Source organism: Notolabrus celidotus, chromosome 15 (assembly GCF_009762535.1).
Source record: "Notolabrus celidotus isolate fNotCel1 chromosome 15, fNotCel1.pri, whole genome shotgun sequence".
NCBI lineage: Eukaryota > Metazoa > Chordata > Actinopteri > Labriformes > Labridae > Notolabrus > Notolabrus celidotus.
In genome coordinates, this window is record NC_048286.1 from 8,367,877 (window position 1) to 8,388,061 (window position 20,185).

Genomic DNA, 20,185 nt, shown 5'->3' on the forward strand with positions numbered 1-20,185 from the left:
ATTGAGTGTGTTTTTGCTATTTACTCAGAGCAGAAAGTAACAAAGAGGAAATGTGCAGTGTTTCCACATAAAGCTACCCTCCTTCAGTGTTTCACTCTGTTTCTTTAAAATCAATCAGAGAAATGTTACAAATACTCAGAGGTACCAAGGCAGAAGAGAAAACACAGCACAAGCCTGAGAGTTGAAGGACGTCGGAAATAGCTGGGAAAAAAAGGCAGCTGAGGGGTTTACTTGATGGATACAGAGCGGACAGGAATTTGCAAGAAAGAGACAAACTGCAGAATGAATAAGGCATGGACTGTTCCCTTCCCTTGGCAAGAGAAAAGTCCTTGGAAGTGAATAATGACCCGACAGTAAAGTGAAAGAAGAAGCGCTCACACAAACAGACATCAAAGGAAAGTTTCAGAAACAGGGTCCCTCCTTCCGCAGCTGCGTGACTCACTTCCTCCTATTTTTGGAAAGCGATTTAGATTGCAAATTTTGACCCACATCTTTCCCCCATTTTGACTTCTATCAAAACTAGGCATCATCAGTTTAATTTTAAAGCGTACAAGCCCCTGGGTACACAGCATGAGAAAGGGGAGAGGGCTGAGCTGTTCCATGAAAAATTAAATAACAAGTGCGAGGTAAAAAGTAAGTAACAGAACACAGCCTGCAGCTCTGTAGCGGAGCCCTAAATGAAGTGACCGCACAAACAATCCAATCATAAAAAAGAATCAGGAGGAATGGCAGCTCAATGAACAATAAAAATGCAGCAGATTGGCAGAGGAGAAGTAAAAGGAGACGCATAATGAGACATTGTGGGAGAAGAAAAGGAGACGAGGAGGAGAAGAGATTGGGAAAGAGTTGGTGTTCATTTGTAATCCAAAGACCCTACAGGGAACTACAAAAGGCCATTTCTGCCTTCTCAAATGGTGCACTGCAGCAATTTTCACTCAGCCGTCACTCTCCCAAATGAGCACAGTAATGGTACTTTTGTTTTTTTCAAATCCAACAAGAACCGAGCAGGCAGTGAATAAACCCACAAATAACCTCTGAAAGAAACGTGTTGACAGACAGAGGAATGATTAAACAGCACAAAGAGCAAGGAGAGAGCACACGGGTGAGGTGAGAGGTGATGTGGGTGAGACAGGTGGATGTGGGAACAGAAGACAGGTTAACGTAGGTCTCACCAGTTGGACAGGGCCTGCAGGGCAGCGTTCATGTAGCAGGTGTTGCCGATGTTCTTCAGCCCCGTCAGGCCTGAGGAGGACAGAGCACACCGGGGGAAATTAAAACAAGGCTCTCATCAAGTGCTTGTAAATTCTGATGGCAGCCACAAAAACCTCCACACCATTAAGAAGACTCCACCAATCCTAAGATTAAAATGTCATGGCTGGAGAAGCAAAAGTGGTGGCCTGCTGTGTGTTAAATCAGCTGCTGTGGCCAACAGACTTTAATACTTTTGTTTTCTCTTCCTGAGGACAGCAGATACGATTCACTCATGTTAGACACATGAAGAGTCTGATGCTTTTTAACACTAAATCACTGACTGTTTAGAAAACTGGATTCAGTCACTTCTTGGGGTGTAATTATGATAATTATGCTTTTAGAAATAGAGTTCCCATGATGCTTTTGGAGATATCAATAAAAAGGGTAATACGACCTCAATTCAAAAAATTTGTGGCACTGTATAAATGTTGATAACAGCAGAATTAAATGGTTGGCACATCATTTAACTCTATATTTAACTTGAAACAGTACAAATGAAAGGAATAATATGTGCAGCACATCCCTTTTTAGATTTAAACTCACACCAAAGGGGTTAAAGTAGCTTAACTGCCCCCATGAGCTGGTTGTCACGTCCCCTGCTCCAGCTCCATCTGTTGCCTTTATTGATAAATGGAGGCGAGTCAGAGATTATTTTTGGAAAACCGACATGAACCTGTCCCCTTCTCCTCACACGGTATCTCTCTCACCTCTGTGGAGAGGCATGCCTCCCTGAATACAAACGTCTGACCTCATCTGACCAGCAGTGTACTCTGCGGAGGACGCTAGTCTAACAAAGCCAATTCACTCCACCTCCTGATCATATGATCCGTATATGTGACAAAAATAACCAAAGCAGTAGCTGGTGCCAACGCCTGAGCTGCTCCACATGAGGTTCAACTGAACATATGTCATTTGTTGAAGCTTTGCAGTGCTGAGTGAAAAGATATTTGGCAATGGAGAGTCTGGAGCTACACGGGAGCAACCTTTGGTGCCGCTCATTGACAGTGTGTGGCTATCTGTGGCATGTAGTGTGCTCAGTGTGTTGAAGTCTGTATCAGGAGCTACATTACAAAACTGTTTCAGATTCACAGATGTGCAGAAATCGTTTACCATGGACTTAATATCTGTGATGTCACCAATCTGTATCTGACGCCCATCTTTGGCGGGTGCCATGTTGGAAATGCTGACTTAACCTAACATCTGTCCAAGCAGCAACCTCTGGCCGCGAGAATTGAAGCCAATTAAAAAAAATAAAAATAAAACTGCAGTTCATCAAGTGTCCGCTTGAGGCTGGCTCCAGAAGTACCAGAAACCACATACCCACCAATTCAAAAAGACGATCTTAACAGAGGAAATAAAAATGTTTACAGCGTAGTTCAAAGATGAGTGTAGTCTGGATAGCTTATTTTTTCAATCAGTGCACACTGTACGATGGGTGACATTTTTTTTAATGCAGCATTTGAAGATATTAAGATTATGAGTTTTCCATTATGAGAGGCACAGCTGACTTGACCGACAGGCGGGAACACTGTAGCTGTTGGCGAGGAGGCTCAAAGCCCGCCTCTTTATCTCGCACTAGCTCAACAGAAGTTTGGTTTAGTTCAGCATTTCCAATATGGCTCCCACCAACGACTGGCTTCAAAATAGCGCTTCAGGAACAGATGGGTGGCGTCACAGATACTACGTCCATTATTTATACAGTCTATGCTCCTATAGAGCAAGTGTGAGGCAACGAGGCGGGCTTTGAGCCTCCTCGCCAACACCTACAGTGTTCCTACCTGTCAGTCAAGTCAGCTGTGCCTCTCATGGAAAACTCAAAATCCTAATATCTTCTAAACTGCTGAGTTATGAATAAAATCTCTCCCTGTATACTGTGTGCTGATAAAGAAATTAAGACTAAAATCATTTTTGTACCAGGTTGTAAACATGTTTATTTCTGCTGTAAAGATCAGCATTTTTGAATTGGTGTGTATGTGGTTTTAGCACTCCCGGTTTAGCTTCATTTCTCGTGTCTGGAGATTGACACTTGGTCAGTTCATGTCTTTAATTTAATTATGTGAATGTGAGTTCTAGGTTTTCTTTGGTATAAGTTGTAATCAGTTGGCATGCATCAACCCGAGAACTTTCAAGTCTTCATTTCGTGTCAAAAATCATTAATAATGTTGGTAACGTTGATGCATCCATTCACTGCTTTCATGTATTCACATCATTACCTATGTTTGAACTATACCAACCGCTGACTGTTGAGCTCTCTGTTTCAAGTTTAATCTCAAACCGTGCGTGCAGTGTTCATTAATCAACCATGCACTTGGATTGAAAGCTTATAAAATCCAATTACACTTCAGTCACCTCGCTTACTTCTGAAGTGTTGATTTTAATAATTAATAAGACAAACTTGGCAAGAAACATGCATCTATTTTAGCTGAGCTTGAACTGCAGAAGTCGAAACTCTGCATGACTGTTTAAGTTGACTTTCAGACACCTTGTTTTTCTTGTGGCATATATTTTTCAGAATAAGTGAATGTGCGTTTGAACTGAATATAAAGTCTAATTGGATTATATTGACATTATGGTAGACTCACTGTGATTGAGTTTGAACAGCATTTAAGAGACTAGTACAGCCATGTACTGTATTTGTGTCAGTCATTGTGAAGTAAACTAACCTCGAGCTCGCACTTCATCCTCCTCCTCTGTCTCCATGTCCAGGTCTTCACAGCCTCCATTAGGGGGCACTCTCAGAGAGGTTGGGCTTCCAGGGGCCCTGCTGTTATCCTGGAGGAGCAGCATGTGCGCACACACGCACACGCACACACACACACACACACACACACACACACACACACACACACACCCACACACACACACACCTCATCATAAAACTCTTATCGAGTAAATGAATAACACAATTCAGTCTGACAGTTCAACTGTCACTCAGGGTAGACCGCCTGAATTGTTATCGTTCTGCTCTGCAAGCACTCCTGGAGTACACACAGTTACATAACCGAGCAATTATAGTGAAACATGGAATGTGAATCTGTCCATTAAGATAACACACGTGCAATAATAAAGCTTAAAATTGCATTAAATCAATGTTTTTCTCTCCTTGTTTAATATCAAACATGCTTTATGACGGTATGATATAAAACTATCATTGTGAGCTGTAAAGACATAAACGTGTTTATAGATGGAAGTGTGATGGGAAATGTTTGCCTACCTGGCCAGCACTCTGTGAGGAGGGGAGGGGTTTACTGTTGGGGTGGTGGGAGCTGGGGCCAAGTTTACGCTCCAGGAAAACCTCCTTGCCGCATGCGTAGCACCACACCCGGAGCGTGGTCAGGTTCACCGTCAGGTTGTGCCTCGTCTCCTGCACACAGGGGGAAACATCCAGTGAATATTAGACTGGACACAAAGTGAAACAAGAAGACAGTGTTAATGTGTACCTCAGAAGAGATGAGGAAGCACATGTGCGTTTCCTTATCAACATGTCGTTCGTAATCTGCATGTCAATCTACCAATCAGCATGTCAGTGCTTTTGATGTTATATAACAACCACAGGTGTGCTTGACAAACTGTGGCGTACAAGCTAAACCTTTATGGGTCTTTCTGGCACAGCTAACAGTCAAGCCAAACTCTGTGTTTTTATAGCGAGCATCATGCAAGTTATGAGCCCAAAGTAAGTTCACCTCTGATTGAAGCTAACTCTGGTCTGGTGCGCAAAACTGAAAATAACGGGGCGCTGGTAGCTAAGTGGTCTAAGCGCCCCACATAAAGAGGCTACAGTCCTTGTCGCAGAGGTCGCCGGTTCGACTCCCTGCCGGTCGACCATTTGCTGCATGTCTTCCCCGCTCTCTGCTCCCCACATTTCCTGTCTTTCTACTGTCCAATCAATAAGGGCAGAAATGCCCCCAAAAAATATAATTTTAAAAACTACAAATATCAGCCCTACTGACAATGTTGATGTATTGCTTTACAAGTAGCATACAGGTGATTAAGTATCCAGTAAATCTGGATCTTCAAAAGTGCAAGGTAGGACAAAAGATATCAAACACTGGAAGGAAATCAGTCACAGTGCACAAAAACTTCTGCATTTTCCTCTCAGAGAGCAGGGTTTAACTGTAATCAGAGGTAAGTTATTTTACCCATCAAAAAGTCCCAGTTCAAGTGTGGTAACGCTCACTTCATACTTCAGTGGATTGGTATCCCTAATCTCCAGAGGTCTTTAGACTGCAGTGGAAATACAGCAGACAACCATGTACAGAGAACCCTTTAGCTTGTTGTGAAGAAGTTCTGTAGTACGCTCTACGTGCAAGTTGAAGTATTTTAATCTGACTTGCATGCATCTACAATTATGTTAACAAACTCGTGACGTCACCCATCTGTTTCTGAAGCGCTGTTTTGAGGCAATTTGTTGGCAGCAAAGAGACGTGCTTTGAGCCTCTTAGCCAACAGCTACAGTGTTTCTGCCTGTCAATCAAGTCAGCTGTGCCTCTCATAATGGAAAACTTGAAATCTTAATATCTTCGAAATTGCCACGTTAGAAAAATAATCACCACCCCCCCTACAGTGTGCTGATCGAGAAATTAGCTATCCAAACTGCACTCGTTTTTTGAACCAGGCAGTAAACATGTTTATTTCTGCTGTCATTGGTGTGTATGTGGTTTCCGGTAGTTCCGGAGCAACCCTCAAGCAGATCCTCGATGAACTGCAGTTTATAACACTTCCTCATTGGCCTCATATTTTTAGACCGGAGGTTGCCGCTTTGTTGTATCCGGCAACCTCCGGTCTCAAAATATGAAGCCCATGAGGAAGTGTTATAAACTGCAGTTCATTGAGTGTCCACTTGGGGCTGGCTGCAGAGACACCGGAAACCACATACACACCCATTACAAAAAAGACGATCATTGCAGCAATAAAAACATGTTTACAGCCTGGTTCAAAAACGGCTTGGTACTGAATAGCTAATTTCTCATTTTAAAATTAATTTTAACACAACGCTGTGTATGTATTTTCATAACGGCAGATAGTTCATTACAATCACGCATGTGCGAGTGTAACAAACTACAGCAGCAAACAAGAAGGTGTACAGTACAAGAATATATATATAAAAAAAAAAGTTTATCAGAGATGACAGCTTGGCCATAATTCTCCTGTCAGCCACCACCTCCACAGGGTCCAGGACTGAGCTGGCCTTCTTCACCAGTTAGTTCAGTCTTGCTCTCCTGTATCCTGTCCACCCACAGCAGGTGAAATCCTTCCAATGTGGCATTCGTGTCCGGTGTTAGCTCTGTAAGCATGATGCTACTCTGCCAGTATTCCCTCTGGTGCTGGGTTAGCTCGTCCACCTTATCGTAGATAGATCCTACATCCCCATAACGGTGGGTGGAAGGACAGGTCGATGTCGTCTTTTCTTAGCTTGCACTTCAATACCAGCACGTCGTCCTTACCTCCTTCTCCTCAGCTAGCAGGGAACATCGGGCCTAGCATAAGTTAGCATCGACATGCTACTGGCTGCTAACAGCTGATCTTGTATGTAAACACTGTTACCATGGTTACACAGGATCTCCAGACACAAACACACAGGAACAAAAATAGTAAAAACTCTTTGTGATGTCATCTCTTTGTGATATCAAAGTCTGCTTCTATATACTGTAGGTCTACTGTCTCAGTCCTCACTCTTTCACTTGAACACTATCAGTCAGCGTTTTGTCTAAGTTGCTCTTCGCACTCATAGCAAAGCATACTCTTAAACAAGATGCCTTTTCTCCTGTTTTCAAGGGTTGGTCTTCCACCTGTTGGTGGCGGTATAAGGCCCGGGTTTGGACTCGGTATGCCCGGTTTGCCAGTACGTAACCAAGGTACACCTGAACCTCAGGGATCTGTAAGTTACGGACAACAACCTCCAGCACTGAAAGACTCAACAGAGGTAAAGGATGAGGATCAAATATTGATGCATCAGGGTCCTGGTCAGTGGAGTCAAAAGGCACTCAAACTTTGTGCTCTCCCTGCCCGACTGTACACATATCTGAACAATCCGTTTGTGTTTCCTGAGTCGAAGAAAACTTTGGATCCACCCACACCAAAGCCTGCTGGCTTCATATCAGGAGGCATTTCAAGAGTGCTCCCTGCAGCCCAGCCTGGAACATCTGTCTGCATCATGGCTAAAGCAGGACTCCTGACCTGTGCCACAAGGGTCAGAGAAGTCTTGGTTTTTGCTCAAAGGAGAGCAGGAGTTTTTTTCTCCATGGTTGGAGGAACATTTGCAATGTATTTCCCTGTCGCCCATGCAAGATTTGGGAGGTTTTATTCCAACTATATCCTAATATTTTGGGTTTCGCTTAGAAGCACAAAAACTGAGGACTCCCGAGCTGCCACTGACCAAAATCCAAAAGGATCAAGAACAGGCACTGTCAGTGAAGCGGTCAAAAAGGGGACGAAAAAGTCTGGAGTAATACGAAGAAATGCAGCTATAGTAGAGGTCAAAGAGGAGATGAATAAGTCTGAAGAAGAAGGAAGACCTGCTGCAAAAGAGGACGTCAAAAAGGTGACAAAAAAGTCTCTAGAACAATGGAGTGATGCAGCAAAAGAGGCCGTGGGAAAGGCTGGAAAAGAAGGAAGACCTGCTGCAAAAGAGGACGTCAAAAAGGTGACGAAAAAGTCTCTAGAACAATGGAGTGATGCAGCAAAAGAGGCCGTGGGAAAGGCTGGAAAAGAAGGAAGACCTGCTGCAAAAGAGGACGTCAAAAAGGTGACGAAAAAGTCTCTAGAACAATGGAGTGATGCAGCAAAAGAGGCCGTGGGAAAGGCTGAAAAAGAAGGAAAAACTGCTGCAAAAGAGGACGTCAAAAAGGAGACGAAAAAGTCTGGAGAGGAAGGAGCAGCTGCTGCCAAAGAGGTCAAAGAGGAGAAGGAAAAGTCTGTAGAAGACGGAAAAGGAGAAGCAAACGAGGCAGTTAATGAGCTGAAGAACAATAGTGAAGGAAAAGGTGGTAAGAGGAGACGTAGAAGAGGTAGACACAAGCGGTAAAAGACTCCCCTACACCACATTGGGTCTACTCCGGATTCTCCAGTTTTTCCCAAATGTTCAAAGCTACTATAAAAAAAATAAACAACAAAAATAAAAAAGAATGCATAAATAAATTCAATGTTTGCATGTCATCTTGTACGTTAAGTCAGAGCTTGCTCCCTGTCATTGGGCAGCTAAAAAGACCTTGTACATATGTATGTATGTATGTATGTATGTATGTATGTATGTATGTATGTATGTATGTATGTATGTATGTATGTATGTATGTATGTATGTATGCATGTATGTATGTATTTAGTATTTTTATTGTTATTATTATTATTATTTTATTATATTTCTTTATATATATCTTTTTCTTTATTTTTTATTATTATTATAACTTTTTGTATATATATATATATATATATATACACATATGACTATGTTTAGAACATAAAAAGATGTTTGAATATTGGACCTGTATATTAAAGTTTGTGTTTTGCCAATAAAAACAAATCTTGAAAAAAAAAAAAAAAAAAGGAAATTAGAAATAGAAGGAGTGTGATAAACAGACAATAAACTAACCATGAACATGTTCTAAAGAAGCTGGAAATGCACACTAACATGAACTCACTTCACTTGGTGAGATACTAATTGTAGGCACAAATACGATAAACAAAATCCAGGATCCACCTCTGAGATAAACATGCTGCTCTCCACATTGTGTCCAGTTGTCCTGAGCTGAACGCCTGAGGCTACAGGTACAGGCAGAGGAAAAGTGAGCGAGTTCTTGCATTCTGGTAGATTTTTTTTTTGTGTTTTTTCTTTGCTGCTGTGGAAACATGGCCGAGTTCTGCTGACCCACTGCTGCTCTGACAAACTCGGGCAGCCTGGCAGGTCGACAGGAGACAGAACGTGAGCAGCAGCAGACCAGCAGAGCCTGCATTATTCATCAGGGCTGCATTAGCCTTCACAGCGGGGCAGAGCAGAGCTGGCACAGGGGCAACGCCAGACTGAGCACGGCCATGAAAAACTCGATAGCTTTAATAATTTATGAAGGAAAGTATACCAGGTAGAGCATTAATAACACGCTGGATTTATGAGGCTTTAAGGGTGTTTTTACAGCCCTACATTATGCATTGTTTTACAAATCACCTGTTTTCTATAAGTATGCTGACTCGTTAAGATGTTGAATTACTGCCGGCGTCATTACACATTAGAAATCTATTCAAGCAAAATAAATCTGTAGCACTCCTTCCATACACACGATAACACTTTAGAGGATGTAACATCAGTCTGAGCATGTCAGAGATTCAGTTCATGATCGCAAGCGCTCCAAAATAAACAGAGCGGAACATTTGTGTTGCAGCAGCAGCAGAACAGATTCTACATCTGCTTCAGGATGATCGTCGGATTGAGAAACAGGTCAGGTCTGATTTTTTCAAAAGCACGGTCAAGTTTCCTCTGCAGAACTTGTGCATTACTGAATTGAATCTAACAAGGAAGAAACATGCATGTATGACTGCTCCTTAATACAGCTTCTATTGTAAGAGAAGTAACAAGCAGCTCTAAAGAAAGTGGAAACTTTTTCTGCAGTATTAAGAAACAATCTCAAAAGTTTACAATCCTTTTAATATGCAGAAAGTATTTTTTTTATTGCATAATGATGTTTGAGATCGGATCTATATGCAAATACTAATTATGTATCCCAGTTTGTTCCCAGAAGTACACATAGAAGTGAAGCTAAACTTGTGAAATGAGCTGATCCAGCTGAAACTTATATCTCAACACTTTGAAACAGTCACCCGTGTTTACTTGCAGTACGGAGCCCCTCGTCTAACGCATCTGCTGTGATTCAAAAGCACTCTCCCCTCATTGCATAGTCAAGAGATTAATATGTTTGTCTCCCCGCGGGGCCTCCAAGCACTAATTAAGCACGGCCTTCATTCTTAGAAGATTTAAAGATGGCGTCACAAAAAGGCAAACACAAAAGGCGGCTGGCAAGCAGTGCAGACAGATGTCCTGGATAAGCCAACAGATATCAAATTCACTTGTGATGTGATTTAACATCAGCCTGCTCAGATCATGTTTCTTTACCGGTACTCAGGCTTCTCTGATCGGAGTGGAGGGCTCTACTTTGAAAGAGGTTTTCACTTGAATGAGCCATTTCTGGACAATGCTTTGTGCAGCCATGCAGATACTAATCGGCAAGCAAATGATATGTTTGCTCTCTTCCCCCCTCCCTCTCTCCTTCTAGTCCCACTCAGCCATGTGGTGCTGCTGGAAGAAAAAGCCTTAGTCAACACTGAGAACAGCAGAGGCTGAGCCAAGACAGGCAGAGAGATACTGTAACCATAGAACTGACAGTATTATTGAATCTCCCTCACTTCCCAGAGGAATGCCAATTAATAATGGATGATCTGCCGCTGAAATTGCATGTGGAGGTGTAGGCAGACAGAGCTGGCTTGATGGATTTTAACAATTCGTGCACTATAAAAAAGCGGACAAAAAAGACTCACGTGCATGCTCTTAGAGAACATTGTTAAAAATAAAGCCGCGCTGCAGGCAGTTTTTTTTTCTAGTCATGCCTCCTCCCGGGAAGCCAAAGTGGTATTCTTGTCCTGTCCTGCCATATGTGCCTCCTCTTCCTCTCTGCTGACACCTTCACTCCTCTTTTCCTTTTTTTAGTTAAACCTTTTTTAATTTCAACATCACAGTTAAGACTTCACTTTCAGCACATGCCCTCCTCTCTCTTTGCTAAGCATGAAGTCATGTATCTGCTCTGAAAGGTGTCAGTCAAGTCTGAGTTCTCTTACCTGCGAGTGCACGGTGCTGTGGTCAGTGTGAGATTCTCCGCAGCCGACATACGCACAGCCGTTCTAGATGGAAGAAACAAAGGGAAAATGTATCACATCAGGTAAACAAAACAAAATGAAATCAAGTATTTCTTCAAAGTCAAACTTTAATAGTGAACATTTTCTCACACTTGGTCTTACCTCCAAACATGCCCACAAATTTGGTCCTCCAACTTTGCAGTCTTGACACTGGCCCTAGAGAGAATATGGAGACACACAGGTTGTGGTTACATGGGGTCAAAGAGATTGAAAGAAAACCTAAGTTCTTAAGGGTTTCTAAAGAGTCAAAAGGCTGAATGCCTTCTTTTATACTGAATACAACACAATTTAAAACCTGTTGATGGAAATAATATATTTCATTGCAAATGCAGCTTGGCAACACAAGCTGCACTAAATCATTCCACTCCCTAAAAGTTTGTGTATGTCGTGTCTGACCTTACCGGTCAATTAGCTCCTCGGCTACAGCAGCTAGCAGCAGCTAGCAGCAGCTAGCAGCAGCTAACAGCAGCTAACAGCAGCTAACAGCAGCTAACAGCAGCTAACAGCAGCTAACAGCAGCTAACAGCAGCTAACAGCAGCTAACAGCAGTCATGTTTTAGCTTTAGTTTTTGCTTTAGTATGGGAGGTAGAACCTTTAGTTATCAGGCCCCTCTCCTTTGAAATCATCTACCAGTCAGGGTCCAGGAGACAGACACTCTCTCAACTTTTAAGAGTAGGCTTAAAACTTTCCTTTTGATAAAGCTTATAGTTAGAGTTGGCTCAGGCTTGGATCAGCTCTTAGTTATGCTGCTGTAGGCTCAGACTGCCGGGGGAACTGGCGCACTGACACACTGGGATCCTATCTCACCCCCCTCCCCAAAACCCCCCTATCACTTACTTTAACTCTACCTGTCTCATTGAAAGTTACTAACCATAGACCTTTCTGGAGTCCCTGAGCTCCCTTGTCTCGTAGGTTCCTTTGAGACACTGCTGTAGACCTCCTCTTGATACGGGCGTGCTGGACTCCAGTGGCAGCAGATACTACTACTATTCGTCTCATCACTATCATTGCTCTCTCTCTCTCTCTCTCTCTTATTCTTACTCCCTCTTTCCAACCACAACTCGGTCTCAGCAGATGTGTGTCTAACATGAGTCTGGTTCTGCTGGAGTGTTCTGCCTGTTAAAAGGAAGATTTTCCTCGCCGCAGTAACTAGCTCTATATTGCAAGGTGCAATCCTCATGTTGGATTAAGATGAGATCAGACTGGATCTTATTCTGTCTTGGTGTTGGGTCTTTGTTAATAACTTAACATAGAGTAAGGTCTAGACCGGTTCTGTTTGTAGATGGGTCTTGTTGTGATTTGGCGCTATATAAATAAAGATTGATTGGTTGATTGATGAAGAGGAGGTATTCAAGATTTTCAAAATAAGACACAAAACATTTAAGACTTTTTAAGGTCTTATTTTGTGGAAACTGAAGGCAGTACTTTAAAATCTTCTAACTTTTTTTTTAAACAGATGAGTGAGCCATGGGCAGGACAGGAAGTGTGTTTTTATTATTACAAATACAATCAGATACAGAAACATATTATAAATTACCAACATTTCTGCCTACAGCTGGCAAAAGAGAGTATTTGAGACTCTTAAAAATGAAATGTACATCTTTTAAAAACCCTCTAAGGTCTCCTGGAGTCATGCAGGACAGGGAGACAGAGGGTCACTCACATGGGATTTCTGGATGAGTTCCTCCTTGGTGATCTCCCCTACACAGTCCAGGTGGGGGCAGTCACAGCTGGACGCCGGCGGCATCACTCAGACACAGATCTGAGAGAGAGAAAGAGAGAGGGGGGGATGAAGGAGTATACACAACATTTATATCATATCTCACACCAATGACCTGATTCCTTCACGGAAATCAATGCAAGACTTGTTTGAAAAGAAACTTCCTTGACTCTCCGTGTGTGATACTTCATAGAGAAATCAGAGACATATTCAAGAACAGCTCGGAGGACAAGAAAACAGTATGTCTACTGTAACCTGAGTCACCAGCACACGACAGAAGTTTTTCCATGCCTGCATGACAGATGAATTCCCCTTATTATCAGCCACACATCAGACACAGCAGCAGCACATCACGCCACGACTGTCAACAACTCGTGAAACAAGTTCCTGCAGATTCTAGACTTTTTGGGGGGTAACGATGATGATGATGCAGAAAATTGCAGACTCTTATGCATTGATATAGGAGTTGGAGGAATGTTCTACACATGCTGATCAGTGTGTATTCATGTAAAGCTTTATGAATTTATTCCATTTCCTTTCACAGCAGACTAGAAAAGGACGACCTCTTCTGAGGGAAGTAAAGTGAACATGCACAAATGCATGTCTTCGTGTGGCTCATCACCACCACAAACAGCCGCACGCACACACAGGGGTGACGGCTCTGCAGCAGCATGGGACCTGTCGCTGAGAGAAAGTGTCCCATGATACAAAGCTGCAGCAGAGACCAGAAGAAGTGACACTGAGCATGCAAGAGAGTCCTGATATTGTTTGTGAATGATATGCATGAGAGAGAGAAAATTAATGCTCTCATTAGTTCTGGTTATAAGAGGAGGAAGTGTGTTTCTTACATATTGGATGCTAAAAGATTCCGAGTTTCTTTATCTTGGGTCACTTTGGAAGAGTTTCTATCGTCAGGCTTCTTATGAGAGCCCCGATCCAAACATCCCAACCAAGCGGCAGCCTCCAACTGCGAGAATCAAAGCCAATGCGGAAGTGTGAAAAGCTGCAGTTCCTCGAGTGTCCGCTTGAGTGTCCACACAAATTTTAAAAAGCTGATCTTTACAGCAGAAATAAACATGTTTTAGAGCCTGGTGTAAAAAAACAAGTGTAGTCTGGATAGCTCATTTTCTCATCGGCACACACTGTACGAGGGGGTGAATTTTTTCATAATGCTGCAATTTCAAGCTTTCCGTTGAGAGACAGGCGGGAACACCAGCTGTTGGTGAGGAGGCTCAAAGCCCGCCTCTTTACTTCACACTCGCTTGACAGAAGTTAGGTTGACTTCAGCATTTCCAATATGGCTCCCGCCGACAATTGGCCTCAAAACAGCGCTTCAGAAACAGATAGGTGAAGTCATGAATACTACGTCCATTATTTATACAGTCTATGACACAGACACCTAAACTCAGGAACTGCCTCAGGTTAAGAGAGCCGGGGCTTTGCTTGGAGAGTCCCAGAGGGCGTGAGTTAAAGACCCATCCTGAGGGTTCATTTATTGGAGGAACTTTAACAAACTCTTGAGAGACAAATACAACAGGCATATTTGTGCACTGGTTTTAGGACATGTTCTCTGAAAGGACAGACAGCACCTTTTAAATAGGCTGAGAATGTCTATTTAAAAGGTGTATTTACTACCTGACTGAAAAGGCCTCCTCAGACTTCAAACTCCTGAGCGTGAGACCATTCTGCCTGTGGCGAAGCTGCTGAGTAAAGAAGCTTGTTCCAGGTTGAACTTCAACATTTTTGCTATCTAGGAATTTTCAGACATCAATAGACCGGTGACAGCAGAGCTCAGCTCATATCTGCCTGCTGAGCTGCAAATTATTCGGCACATTTACATTTACACCACAGCATTATGATAACAGGAACACAACGACTTCCTTCAGACACAAGATCAATGGCTGTGCATTCATTCAGACATATGACACAGATGAGTACAGAGTGTGTGTTAGCAAAAAGCACTCGAGGCGTCAAAGCACCCATTTGTTTAAGTTGAAATCATGAAACTTCATGGAGCTTCATGGACACATTCAGAGCTTATCACCACAGACTTTGTTTCTTTTAGGTTTGCGTAACAGAAAAAAACTGGGGATAAGGGGTGCACCGAAATTAAAATTCTTGGCCAAAACTGAAAACCGAAAATGAGGAAACCAAGGCCGAAAACCGAAAAACCAAAACACTGAGATAAATGATTATGCTAATTATTAGCACCATTGCATGTATGGCTCTGACTGTGTACTAACCTCACTAAAATCAAGGATCTCATTGAAAATATCAGATAACGAGGGTGCATGCCCCTCATCTATTTCAGGGAGACGAGTCCTTTTTTCTGCGCTCTGTTCTCCTTCTCCTGCGCTGTGCGCTTCTCCGTCTCCAAGCCGATTCTGCGCATCAATCGCGGCCTGGATCATTTCTCGTGCGCGCGCCTTAATTCCCAGATCTCAGTGAAAGGTGTGCTGATGGACTCTAAGAGTGTACTTTTCATTGTTTTCACTCCGTGGTGCGTCTCAACCTCTTTGCTGAGAAGACGCTTTAGTGCTGCAATTAAAGGAATAACGGTTGCAGACATGTTGGCCCCGGTTGGCCCTTATCCAGACAAGCACGTACGGGCCACGGTTTTTGCTTGCGTCATCACGACGTTCTGTTTCCGTCGGGTTGTTTCGGTGATAAAAGTATTTTCGGACGAAAAACCTAAAATGCACGTTTGGGCCATTTTCACACCGTCAATTTTCGGTGGCCGAATTTTTGGTGCATCCCTACTGGGGATACAAAACTGTGGTAATATCTCATTCAGATACAATGTATTGAGGTACTAAAAGCACAGCAATTTACACACCACAGTCTCTGTAATGTAAACACTGTAGTGCTAGTTTTAGTTGGTCTACACAAAGAAATGAACATTTGTGCAGGACTGAAGTCAGTCAGCGGCGGGAGCCATGTTGGAAATGTTGAAGTCAACCTAACGTCAGTTAAGCTAGTGTGAGGTAAAGAGGCGGGCTTTGAGCCTCCTCGCTAACAGCTACAGTGTTCCTGCCTGTCAGTCAAGTCAGCTGTGCCTCTCATAATAGAAAACTTGTAATTTTGATATCTTTGAAATTGCGGCGTAATGAAATGTAAATATGTAACAGAGTGGTTATATTACATGAAGAAAATACTGGTGTATTAAGTGTTTTTACAGTATCAACAGGATGATATTTACATGATTAGATAGAATATTTGATAGAGAATGATTGTGAATTCTAAGAATCTTATTATTGGTATAGACTCAGCTGATGGGTGCATCCCTGTTGGGGTCAAACACATGTATTGCTGTATTTCCTTACACCATTCTGTTTGACAACAGGTGAAATGGGAGATAAGCATGACAACAGGAAGAGACTGGTCATCAGCTGATTTCATGTTCAGGCTTGTATGAGTCAATATCTCTGCTTACTCACCTCATCAATACTATCTGAGAGAGTCCATTCACAAATCAAGCATGTTTACATTCAAGAGCTTCTAAAAAAGCAGGATCAACTGAATGTGTGACACAACTTCTGAAGCATTCGTCCAGAGAATCAAAACACATCAAACAGTTAACTTTAAACAGAGAGCTGATACAACATTACACCCAAGGAAAATCAAATTAGCCGGTGGTTTTCCAAACAAGCCTCTGGAGATTAAGCATAGCTAGTGAATGGGGAAATCTCTGTCCAATCTCTTTTATTTCTAATCACAAATCATCTTAACCCTATCACTGCTTTCCAGTGGTGGACAGTAACAAAGTAAATTTACTTATGTACAGTACATTTTTTGAGTATCTGTACTTAACTTGAGTATTATTTTTTTGGGGAGACGTATTACTTTCCACTACATTCAGAAGACAATTATTGTACTTTTTACTCCACTACATTTCTATCAATGCTCTAGTTACTCACTACTTTTGCTTTGAAGTCAGCTCATGAATTTCCTTCTCTTTTCTGAAATCTGATTCCTAAGACAGTAAAATGTGTTTGTGTAGTTCTGTTTGTCTCAGTGGTTTAGACATACAGCACTTGTGTATCGTGCATCTCCACAGTTGAACGTGGAGCAAAAACAGAGCAGATTTCACTCAGATCAGGCAGTTCATTTAGAGGTGGTAATGATGGCTATAATTCTCCTCCTGAGCACCCATGGTGGCCATATCTTCAGCCCGTGTTAGAGGTCTTTCAAAATTAAGAATGATACGTATTGTTTGAAATGTTCTCCCTGTTTCCCACTCTGCTCAAACATACAAACAATCACTGTCCAACCTGAGAAAGTGTGTGCAGCTCCATAACGTTTGTTTCATTCCAGATGAACATTTCAAACTAAGTTGTCTGTGCTTGGAGTAACTTAGTTTCAGTTTTTATTCCATGGTATAGTTTTTAGAGATTTCAAGTAATGGTTTCTGAATAAACATAATGTAACTGAATGTACTTCTATGTATTCTTGACCTCACTTGTGTATTTTGAAAATACAACATTTTGAGATTTTATAAGCAGTACTTTCAATACTTAAGTATTTTTAAAACCAGTTACTTCAGTACTTTAACTCAAGTAATAATCTGACAGAGCAACTTTCACTTGTATTGGAGTAATATTTGACCTGGAGTATCTATATTTTGTCTTAAGTAATGAAGCTGTGTACTTTGTTCACCACTGCTGCTTTCACAATAAACAAAGTCATAATCCACATGATTTAATATGGGACAAAGAGGTGGTACATCAGGGTGGGGCGTTCACCTTAAACAGGCAGGACACATGCAGAAGATGTTGCCAGATTCTACCTTTAATTAACAGCACATTAAACTTCACTGATTATCTGCAGATTATCTTCAAAGCTAATACACACTCCCTAAACGGGCGACATGAGCCACTGTGTCTAAATCCTAGCCCTGCCTGCAGTCAATGCTCGCTAGCAAAGTGCTTATTAATAAGGCGTTTTTCCTCAGCTGTGAGCTTATTTTGGAGGGGTTTTCAGCTGTGATGAGAAGCCACTTGTGTCTCCAGTCCACAGAGACAGCCTTGTCTCAGAGCTGTGTGTCTGTCTCAGAGCTGTGTGTCTGTGGCCTTGTCCTCTGATTAGACTGAGCTGTCAAACACAGGCGATGACAGCGTCACAGGCGTTAGCATTAGCCTCTCGGCATTTCCAGCTCATAAAAATGATCTTTCATCCCGTAAGCTTTAAAATGCACTTCTATTAGCTGAAAGGTGAAGCAGTGAGTAGATTCAGCCGCGTTAGATAGTGTTAGGATGCGGATGACAAGTATTGATAATCATCTCTTGTCTCATGCTAGCTTGTGTTAGCCAGCCTGTATTACATGATCATCGACAAACAGAGTCAGCAGCTAACTAGCATCCACTTATCCCCACAGCCTGGATCCTTACCTGCACTTTGATGAGGACAGGATGTTTCTCTGCTGTGTAAAAGATGTCCAAGAGGCAGATTCAGTCAGTGTTTAGAGGCATATTTCACAGAACAATCCTTCATATGAACGAGAACCGAGCCTGTCCCTCAGCGTGGTTGCTAACGTTACAGCTAGCTCCGCCCCTTTCCGGTTTAAATAAAGAGGATGAACCCTCCCTAAAGTCCCTGTCTTCCTACATTTAAATATCAAGTTTTTTCCTCATCGTCTTGAAATTATAATATTTTTACACAGTAAGCCATTAATTAACTTGTAATACAAACACTGACACTAATGACAATTCAGCTGTAATGAGGGGAAAGATATAGAAGATTTGTATTCACCTGCAGCTGCCTGTCATGAAAAAGTCTGTCTGCTTCTGTGCATTTTGCTTCTTCAATTTAGGAGAAATGGAGAGGAAGAACGAGGCACCAGGTGATGAAAAGAGTTATAGTAAGTAATAGTAAACAATGAAGCTCTCAACCCATCCCCAGCGCCATCTAGTGTGACACAAGCATACTGAAAGATGAACCTCTATCACATAAAGAGATGAAAGCTCAGGACAACATTAAACCTAATTAAAGGACTATTCCCTTCCTTCATTCACTGAATTTATGAGATTAATTAAATTAGATTATACCTGCCTTGAATACTCTTAGGGGTACCACTGTATTAAAATACTCATATATAAAAAGAGAAGAATGATAACATTAAAAAAAGAAAAGCTTGTTGTAAGTTAATGGTTAGCACTAGTTACAAGCCTGAATGTTACACCATTTAAATTATTATGATTATTAAGAAAAGTCAAACTTTTGTTATTATAGCAATATTTTGATATTGTAATTTTAGAGGTATGAAGTCCTAGAATTTGACATTATAAAATGAGTACCACTTGAAGTTATGTTTGTTTATTAACCAAAAAAAAACCTTGATGTTAATTTTTTTTTTAAGTTTTAGAAAATTAGTCAATATTTAACTTTTGAAGTAAAAACGTTGAGATAATCATACTTATATAATTTACTATACTTTATTCATATCCTTGACTTCACCCCTCATATTTAAAACGTAATGATGTAATTTAGTAAAAGAAAAAATGTCTGCACCACATGCAATAACTTATAACTATTAAGTCATAAGATAAAAGTGTTAAAGTGTGCATAGTGTATACATCTGTAATATTGGCTATATTCTATTTAATCTTATATTATTTTCATTTTTTTTACTTTATTATTATTATTATCTTTATTATTATCTTTATTATTATTATTATTATTATTATTATTATTATTATTATTATTATTATTATTATTATTATTAATTTTTAACTGTGGAAGTACATTGTTGTACTCTCCTGTCCCGTGTTGTAAGCTGCTGGAGCAAAAATAATTTCCCCATATGGGTGATCAACAAAGTCTTTAAATTTGTATAGCACCTTTAAAAACAAATGTTTACAAATTGCTTTGACAAGCAAAGCATGGCAGGATTCGGAAGACAAAATAAACCGACAGAGAGGAGTGTAGGAATTCTTACCATGCAAAAACAAAATACAGCACAAAAGATTAACAAGAATAAACACGAATTAGACAGAATAAAGTGGTGAGACAGTAGACCAATAAATCATTGTTGAAGAGGTTTTTTTTAAACAAATTAATAAATAAAAATAGATAATTAAATAAAAGCATTAAAGGGCAAAAAAAAAAAGGAAGAAGACGATATCACATTGGAAAAGGATAAATTAAGAACATTAAAACAATAGATTAAAGATAAAATAACAAAATATAATCAAAAAAATTAAGACAATTGATTAGTTGGATAAAATACAAAACTAATAATAATTAAAAATACAAAGCAGTTAAAAGGATGAAGTCACATAAAAGCAAGTCTGTGAAAATGGGTTTTAAGAAGAAGAACA

The 20,185-nt window shown here is 41.1% G+C and overlaps 1 protein-coding gene across 3 annotated transcripts in view; it reads right to left on the bottom strand.

Moving 5' to 3' along the window:
- The window catches only part of usp33 (ubiquitin specific peptidase 33), a 29,597-nt gene extending 11,183 nt beyond the window's left edge, over positions 1-18,414 (bottom strand). The window contains exons 1-7 of one of the 3 annotated variants that reach the window (XM_034702727.1): positions 18,257-18,414; positions 12,813-12,911; positions 11,251-11,304; positions 11,071-11,133; positions 4,466-4,615; positions 3,915-4,023; positions 1,173-1,242 (exon numbers count right to left, since the gene is read on the bottom strand). In XM_034702727.1, the coding sequence (XP_034558618.1) occupies positions 1,173-1,242; positions 3,915-4,023; positions 4,466-4,615; positions 11,071-11,133; positions 11,251-11,304; positions 12,813-12,896 (530 nt within the window). In that variant the 5' untranslated portion in view covers positions 12,897-12,911; positions 18,257-18,414. Of the gene's footprint in view, positions 1-1,172; positions 1,243-3,914; positions 4,024-4,465; positions 4,616-6,695; positions 6,778-11,070; positions 11,134-11,250; positions 11,305-12,020; positions 12,349-12,812; positions 12,912-18,256 lie in introns of those variants that run through there. The other 2 variants (XM_034702726.1, XM_034702729.1) reach the window with 2 other exon arrangements.
- Positions 18,415-20,185: the final 1,771 nt, after the last annotated feature.